Source organism: Aspergillus brasiliensis, assembly GCF_001889945.1.
Source record: "Aspergillus brasiliensis CBS 101740 unplaced genomic scaffold ASPBRscaffold_32, whole genome shotgun sequence".
In the NCBI taxonomy this organism is placed as follows: domain Eukaryota; kingdom Fungi; phylum Ascomycota; class Eurotiomycetes; order Eurotiales; family Aspergillaceae; genus Aspergillus; species Aspergillus brasiliensis.
Genome location: NW_027137473.1, coordinates 1 through 8131, shown reverse-complemented (window position 1 = coordinate 8131; position 8131 = coordinate 1). Strand labels below are relative to the sequence as shown.

General features: G+C 55.8%; 3 protein-coding genes across 3 annotated transcripts; 1 reads left to right on the top strand and 2 right to left on the bottom strand.

The window, feature by feature from the left end:
* Positions 1-1415: 1415 nt before the first annotated feature.
* On the bottom strand, positions 1416-3290 carry ASPBRDRAFT_139518 (ankyrin repeat domain-containing protein; the record flags this gene model as incomplete). The annotated part of the gene is made up of 1 exon (XM_067619101.1): positions 1416-3290. One exon carries the CDS (start codon positions 3288-3290, stop codon positions 1416-1418), a length of 1875 nt encoding a protein of 624 aa, XP_067472959.1.
* Positions 3291-3780: 490 nt separating this feature from the next.
* ASPBRDRAFT_49521 (uncharacterized protein) lies at positions 3781-6765 on the bottom strand. Its single transcript, XM_067626354.1, has one exon. The coding sequence runs from the start codon at positions 6609-6611 to the stop codon at positions 4053-4055; it is 2559 nt and encodes an 852-aa protein (XP_067472958.1). The 5' UTR covers positions 6612-6765; the 3' UTR covers positions 3781-4052.
* A 53-nt stretch (positions 6766-6818) lies between these two features.
* Positions 6819-7058, top strand: ASPBRDRAFT_49520 (uncharacterized protein). The gene has a single exon (XM_067626353.1). The coding sequence runs from the start codon at positions 6841-6843 to the stop codon at positions 7033-7035; it is 195 nt and encodes a 64-aa protein (XP_067472957.1). The 5' UTR covers positions 6819-6840; the 3' UTR covers positions 7036-7058.
* The last annotated feature ends 1073 nt before the right edge of the window (positions 7059-8131 follow it).

Genomic DNA, 8131 nt, shown 5'->3' with positions numbered 1-8131 from the left:
ATCAGGGAACAGTGTACGGTATAAACTCACCAGGCCTTGGGTCGAGGAAACGGTCGCTGTATGCCTGCCTTGCTGTTTTAGTGTCACTCGATGCGGTGTCCAGGCTGGCTATGAACCGCAAACGACCACTAGAACCGTGATTCGGTAGAAGTGATGGTCGATACACTCTTCTATCTCTAGGGATAACGACAGCATTCATTGCTGAGCTCTAAGGTTGCGGTTGAATCGGGCGAGCACAGAAAAAGGGAATACATAGAAGCGCAAAGCTGATTAGATGCAATACCACGGTTGTTCAGGTACGGATGTCTTTAATAGCTGAACCGGTAGCCCTGTAACCGGCTTGGCCTCTTTTAAAGGACAAGTTGGGGATACCGAACAGACACACAACGCTTGACGTCTAAGTGTGGGACTGAGTGTCATCCCGCATGGATATGAGAGGATACTCGTAGAATTCAGAAGGCTGAAAGGACTCCTGGGCATAGTGGAGTACTGGACACATGCTGCAGTATCTGACAGGATCTTCTTCTGCCCGAGTTTCGCATGAGACTCTGACTGGGCTGCTATGTGAGACAAGACGGGGCGCGAATCGTAATGGTTCGTGGGGCATCTGGACAGTGCGCTAAGCTCAATCTGTAATAGCGCACGTTGCGTAGTACGCTAACTCCTTCCAGCAAAGAAACTCCTGGCTCACCGCCTCCAGCCAATGATGGGGGCACTGCCAAGTCAAGGGAACATTCGCCGTACAACTACTGGGTCGTTACGTCAATCTAGTCAATCTGTGAAGGGAATACAGGAGCCTCAGGAATCATACAGCATCTCACATAGTCACATGACGTCTGCATTAGCGAGTGCACGCAGCTGTGTTGCGACTAGCACTGAATGAGATAGTTCAGAAAGCACGGAGCGAAGACTTGCTCCTCGTACCGATTCTACGTAGCCACGGTTGCTAAGGCATGAAGAGTAGCCTGAGTGAGGGTCCTACGTGGCCGGTCACCTGACGCTCATTTGACGGTTTGTCAATCAACTATTTGCCTCCCATAATCTCAGTTGATTGATGTGTAGGATTACTGCCAGTACAGCACATATGGCTGCGGTCCGTTCTATGACTATTCACTGAGAGCGGCAAAGCCGTACCTGTACTTCGAGATACAGTTCTGCACGCCGGCTCTACCTAGTCCAGTAGATATAATTAATGATACGGAAAAGAAAAAGGTTATATCGTAAGGTCTGCCTGGACTAGGCGCGGTCTTCTACGAGTAACATACGCATGCTCGCAGTATCGCATCTAAGTGATTGTGCTCTGGCTATTATCAGTCATGTAACGTAAGTTTCCGAATGACAATATGTAGTACTGTAACCAGGAGTCGCCCGATGGCGATCAGATCACACGCTCACCAGGATGCCGGTACCACCTGTCATTCGAGTCTATATGTTCTAAGAAGATCGGCAATTTCTGCATGCCCCATTTCATGAGCGGCCGCCAGTGCTGGTCTCCGGAAGTAATCCCCTTCAATCACAACTCTTCTGTCCTGAAGCAAACGTCTCACAACGTTGAAATGTCCCGCATATACCGCCCAGTACAGCGGACTGCATCCGTTGAGGTCTGTCTGATTGACATCTAGCTGAGGATCTTGGAGGAGGAGATCGACCACCTCACAGTGCCCAGCTGCTGCGGCCCGGCATAGCGGGGTCTCGCCTGCCTGGGTTGGGAGATTAATGTCCAAGCGATCCCGGTGATCGAGGAATAAGTTCACAATCTTGGTGTGGCCTCGATCCGCTGCCAGGCCCAGTGCCGATGCGTTTCCCGCGAAGATTGGATCCAGCTGCAGATCGTCTCTCACAAGCAACAGTCTGACCATGTCAATGTCCGCTTGATGCACGGCCCATATAAGTGGAGTCCAACCGGCCATGTCCGGTACATTGACATCCAGTCTCTCCTCGCAGAGAAGTAGCCGTGCTATGGTTCGGTTCCGGTACTGGATCGCATGATGGAGGGATGTTGATCCATCCCGGCCAACAACATTAAGGTCGAGGTCGTCTTCGCATAGCAGCCGCTTTGTCAGAATCTCGTCAGAGCGCTTCGTCGCCCACCAGAGTGCGGTCCGCCCACATGTATCTCCCACATTTGCATCCACCCCTGGCTCAGCGAGGAGCAGCTTGGCAACAGACAGGTACCCGCGGGTTGTGGCTTCATGCAGAGCTGTGAACCCGTCGTCGTTCCGGCCGTTTAGCTTGATATCTGGTTGGTTGAGCAATAGCGTGAGCAAATCAAGATCCGCCATGCCTGCGGCTAGATGTAAGGGGGAATTCCCGCTTGCCGTGCGCACATCGGCATCCGTAGGGGCTTCCAGCAGAAGCTGGCAGATGCGGTTCCTGCGGAGGGCAACGGCCAGACATAATGGCGGCATTTCTTCGTATATCTTCCAGTGCCCATCGGCACCGGAAATCGAGACATCAAGGTCACTGCGTGTCAGGAGCAGGGCGACGATTCGTCTATTGTCTTTGATGATGGCACGATGCACGGCGGTCATACCAAGCCAATCCTGCGCGTTCACATCAAGGTCCTGCTTCTGAAGCAAGAGCTGCACAAGTCCGTCGTCGTTGTGCAGAACAGCATAGTGCAGAACCGTCCGGTCCTTCCAGTCTCGTGCTGAGACGTCAATGTCGCCATGCGCTAGGAGCGCGCGACCGCCGCAGCCGAAGTCTTTGCGCATGGCGTACAGCAATGGCGAGGTTGTTTGGCCCTGGGAATGTATCGCAAGTCTCACGTCGGCCAGAAGCAATCGCAGAATGACGAGGTGCCGATACTTGATGGCGTCCAGCAGCGGTGTCTTGTTGTCCCTGCTTCCTGCGTTGATATCTGTGCGGGCGTCTGAAAGTAATACCTGAACAACCTCTACATTCTCCTTCCGCACCGCCACACCAAGCGGGGTCAAGCCCAGTTTCTCGCCGCGGCAGTTGACATCGATGCCGTCGCATGAAAGCAGCTGTCTCACGACGGGTGCCTGTCCGAATATTGCGGCAAGGTGAAGAGGTGTGTAGCCATGGAGATACACATTGACGCGGGCCCGATAAAAACACATCGTCTGGACAAGTCCCAGCTTACCATAACGCGCCGCCCAGTGCAGCGCCGAGCTGTTTTGGAATCTTATATTGAAGCGATAGAGCGCCGGTAGCAGCTGTCGATAAACATGCGAATTGGTGAGACACAGGGAATGGATGTCCTTGGCCCGCTCCAGGTAGTCCATGACACAAAGTAAGAGCTCTCCCGGTAGGTCCAGCAGCAACATGCTGGTCAGAGGAGGTGGTAGGTGTTCTTGGGATCGTGCAAAAGGGAGCTTGGCTGAGATGTTATCACACCAGGAGGTACCAGCGAGGCTCTAGGAAGATACGCACGCCGAGATGGGCCTGTTGATTCCTCGAAGCAGCTGGGTTGCGATACCTTTATACCGTGGCGTCCGCGTACCTGGCTTGTGGGCCTCGGCAAGAACAAATATACCCAGAAGTATCTCTTGAGAGGCGTTGTCTTTAATGGAGCCAGACTATCGTTTTCGTGTAGATCATAGCCCCACTTCTAACGTGTGGGGAATATGGCATTCCATAAGATGGTATGCAGCGGCGATGCCCCATATGAGGGCACGCATCCTCCTTGGGTGCAAAAGCCGTTCCTACACATATGGCTGGTAGCAAGCAGCCTCGCAATCTCTTGCCATGCTATCTTGCACTACCACTACATCTGAGGACGCGTGGAAGTGCCTCTCATATCCTTACTACTGCGTGCCCTATAGATTGAACCAGACGCCGGATGCCGGATTCTGGCATAAATACTGTAAGATTCATGAAGCACATAGCGGAACAGTTCAAATTCAAGCATGGCTTGTAAGACGCTGCAAATTACGGTTTGTAGGTAATTCTGGAACATTTCCAGGTGATCGCTGAATCTCACAGATCAAGACGTGTATCGGTTCCTAGAGTCGGGAAGGATGTTCCACGATCCTCCGCAGGACACAGTTCCTAACACGGACCGATTTTCTAGAGTTACAAACGGCTGGTCAATTCGGCTGTGGGTCAAAAGCGTGGTCGAATTTGCTGGAATCAAGAGGCTCTTGCAGCATCTCCTCGTCCATCCATTGTTCGAACGCAAACCGGGCTGTCGGCAGGCGGTTGTACAGGAAGATCTCGAAGAAATCTGGGGGAACATTCTGCAGCAACCGGGGCCGGAACTGCTGCAGGACCGCCTCCATGGCTTCAAACTGGCTCTTTTTCAGCGTGCGGTAGTCCGTCATGGACGATCCCTCCTCGCCGGAGAAATAGCCCACGCCTTGGGGAAGGAAGCAGAGGATGTTGGGAGACCCGGCGATACGCGCGAGCTGCTTCCACGGCCATGCCCGCTTGCTCCACTCCTTGACCTTCTCCTCCACCTGGCGATAATCCCGAGCGTCCGCCGGCAGGCCCTGGACGATGTCCCCGACGGTCTGGCCCAACGGGTCCGGGCAGCCCCGTTGGCTGTGCTGCTGGCGCAGGTCGTGGACATACCAGCAGGTCAATGCAAGCCCAATCCGAGACGATTGCTCATTGCTTTTGTGCCACAGGCCCGCCTCAAACACGCCCGCCGCGCTGCGGCCAAAGGGGCGCGTCGCATCGTGCTCTCGGGCCCGCAAATGTGACAGCTGGCGCTTGATCCCCACCAAGACCGCGGGTGATGCGATGTTGAAGGTCAGCTGAAGCAATCGATCCGCTTGTTCCCATCCCATGGGTGCCCCGCCCAGCGGCATTTGCGCCACACGCTGCCACGTGCTGGTCAAATCCAGGGTACCACTGTGTCCTGTCACGGCAGACCACCGCCGTTCCGCCTTCTCGTGACGTGACAGGCCGGTCAACCCACCAACCTGTGACGGTGGCTGACTGGTACGAGACTGGAGCACCTCCGCGACAATTGTCTGGGCCAGGCTGGACCGGAAGGTATCCGGGGGATCGCCCTGCACGGGAAGTCCTCCTGCCCGCTGCGCCATGGTCCAGAGGAAGCGGGTCTCACTGCGATCCACTTCCCTATCGGACGCGAGGCGCTGATGGTCTACCTGCCATTCGGGACAGGGCTGCTGGCACTCGCGCAAATGCTGGGACAAGGCAGTCGTGGCGGCCTGGCAGGTGGAACAGGCCTGTGGGCGCGAAACGTCGTGCGCGGACGGCTCTTTGGAGGCAAAGGAGTAGTGCACGACGGCCCCGGTGCTAGTCTGGACTTCTATCAAGGACCAGTTGCCGTGCCTGCTGTCGGGCAACAGCAACGTCCGTGGGAGAGGGTACAGCCGGAGCGAACCCCGGTGGAGCTGGTCCTTCCACCCCACGTCCCCGATCCGCAGATTCTGGGCATGGTGCTGCCGGGCCAGCCGCTCTCCCAGGAGGTCAACGCTGAAGTCTGAGAGACCCCCGGGGGTTTGCAGTTCGGCCAGCAACCGGTCCACATGGGCGCGCGTCAAGGATGCCCCATAGACTGAGATCGAGTCGTCCTCCGACAAGCTGTGCGACAGGGTATCGCGCAGCGCAGCCCACTCATCCTGTCGGGCGGCTCCAGCTTCATGATCCGGGATATCATGCCGGCCATCGCCCATGCTCTCATCCGCGAACGTTCTCTCCTGGGTGCCAGGCGTCACTGGGGAGGCGGGGAATGCATTCAGGATGGCTTGGCTGATGTTTTCCGGAAGGCACCAGCTGTCTGCCAGCCTAGCGGTGTCGGCTGTGGACAGGCTCGGGGAGGACGATTGTGAGAAGGGCGCGACATCACCCGGGCCAATCGGCGTCTGCCCTGTAGACCATGATGGCTGCATCTGTGGCTCCGGCCATTGAGTGTTCTGCGGAACAAACAATGGATCCAAGCGTGCGCGTTCCGGGGCCTCGGTGTCAATGAGTGTAATTCCGCTGCGGGCGCCGGTCCGCCCGGTGACGCTTTCGGACAAGCCATCAACAGACGCGGTAGGTTGCTGCATGGCGTTCACGGAGGTTTCGTGAAATTCCCGGAGTAGGTGGTCGAATGCAGCCCCCGTGCCTGGTTGGGCGAGCAGTCCACCGGACAGATCCATTGCATCCATCGCTGTGGATGCATCGTCGTGCCCAGACTGTTGCTCAGGGCCATCGGCTGTGCTTCCGTCGCTCTCATCTGTATCCGAGATAGAGCCCTGACAGACCGAAGCGATCTGGCTTTGCTCGCAACCTCGATCTTCCTCCCGGCCGCCGGCCCTGCTACCACTACTGATGCTACCCTCATCATCCAATTCTGACAAGATGCGAGTCAGTCCCTCCGCGTCCTCGCCTTCGTGGAAGCTTGGATTGGAGTGCTGCCACTCAGTGACCAACGGGCCGAGCTGCCTACTGCAGACATGATTTGCCGGTCCACCGGCGACAGCGTCGAATTGATCGATATCGGCGGTTCGCCGGCGAGTCACGGCTCTCTCGTTAGTAGCTTCAGATGTGTCGGTCCACCCCAGCTTGCGCTTAGAACCCGTCAGTAGTCCCGGCAGCGGGTTCTGTGGACTGGACATCTCCATATCACCGAGGTGGGCTTCGATAGCCTGGACATAGTCGAGTGGGTTGGACGAGGTCGGAAACAGCGCCATACAGGGCTGGAACTCCTGATACATATCACGCAGATAATTCAGCTACAGGCACGGTCAGCATGCTCGGCTCTGATGAGGCCCAATCCACGTCCTGTGATAGGGTCTCACCCGGACGTGAGCCAAGCGAGCAAGGGCCCGTCCGACCTACCAAGATATTTGCCGTGCACGTTGTATTTGCACACCCTTCAGTCCACTGGCCGCACAGTTCCACGACCAGAGGTTTCTACCAATGGCCCGTCAGTTGCACCCCAAGGCCGTGGGACCATCTGGACTCACCGCAATCTCCCAGTATCTCCTCTGTTCCCATTTGGATGCCATATCTGGCTGGCCCCCACGGGTCCGCGTAGGAGCTTTACCGAATGTCCAAACACAACACCCGATATGCAGCTGCCCCGTCGACCCAGAGGCCTCCTTAGATTCGTAGCCCTTTGCTGCGACATCTGTGATATCGTGTACGGCCATTCTCTTTTTAAAGCTGGGGGCATATTCCTGGTCTCGAAACAGTCGGCGAGAAGATCGACGCTCTTATAGCGAACCATGCGTGTCTGGGAGAGCCCCTTTTACACTGCTGGTTGGTATCTGTCAACGCCGCCATCGGACCCGATTAAGGGTGCAGGGCGCCGCATTATCTCCAGCCGGGGGCGGGGGAATACAAGGGAGAGTGTGTGTACCATGGTTCCTGCAGTGTACCTTTCACAAATCCCGCACCATTGATACATAATTAAGAAGGTGAAGTTACATTGGCGAACTTCCTTGCAAGATAGCACTACCTCCACCGGCTCCCTCCACTGGCACTTATTGGAATGGTCAGATAGGAAATCTTTCTTCATCTCAGAACCCCGGCCGTCCCTTACAGCATAGCCAGCTGGGAAACGGAAGGCATTACCTTCCGTATCTTTCCTGTGTGGTCTACACATATCAACGTCAGTCCCCGGTGTCACACACAATCCCCGCTTGTTGGTTGCTGCCATTCGCCGCGTTTCAACGGCCTTCGATAACACTGCCTGGGAGACTGCGGGGCAGTAGATAGGGATAGGGTCTGGAGACCCATGCGCTAGTGGTAATTAGCGGCTAGGGCTGAGAAGCCATAAGATCCAATATCAACAACCATGGATAGCGTGTGGTGGGAATCCTGCTGCCTCTTGCATCTCAAACATGATCGGCAGGGCCCACAAATCCACCCATGACTACTGATTCACAAGCACTGATTGGCCAGGCATCCGTAGTCTGTGCTCCAGCGTTCATTTTCCGGATACGTTCCTATATGATCCGCATAAGATGACACTGCATGGATTGTGCCAGGCTAAGGCGTCTCTCAAGCCGTGCAGGAATAGGCGTGTTCTAGCTCTCCTATCGGGAGTCCCAGTGGACGGGTTGGAGCCATGAGAAGGGCAGACTCTATGCCGGCACGATAAGCGTCAATGCTGCATAAGTTCCAAGGCTCAGAAGTGTTGGGGAAAGCTTCTTCAGTCACATTGGTGGCTAATTTCCATTTCCGTTTACCAGTCAAGCTCGCTGGC

Excerpts from the sequence above, each read along its gene's own strand:
- ASPBRDRAFT_49520 (XM_067626353.1), top strand. The coding sequence starts at position 6,841 with ATGGCCCGTCAGTTGCACCCCAAGGCCGTGGGACCATCTGGACTCACC.
- ASPBRDRAFT_49521 (XM_067626354.1), bottom strand. The coding sequence starts at position 6,611 with ATGGCGCTGTTTCCGACCTCGTCCAACCCACTCGACTATGTCCAGGCT.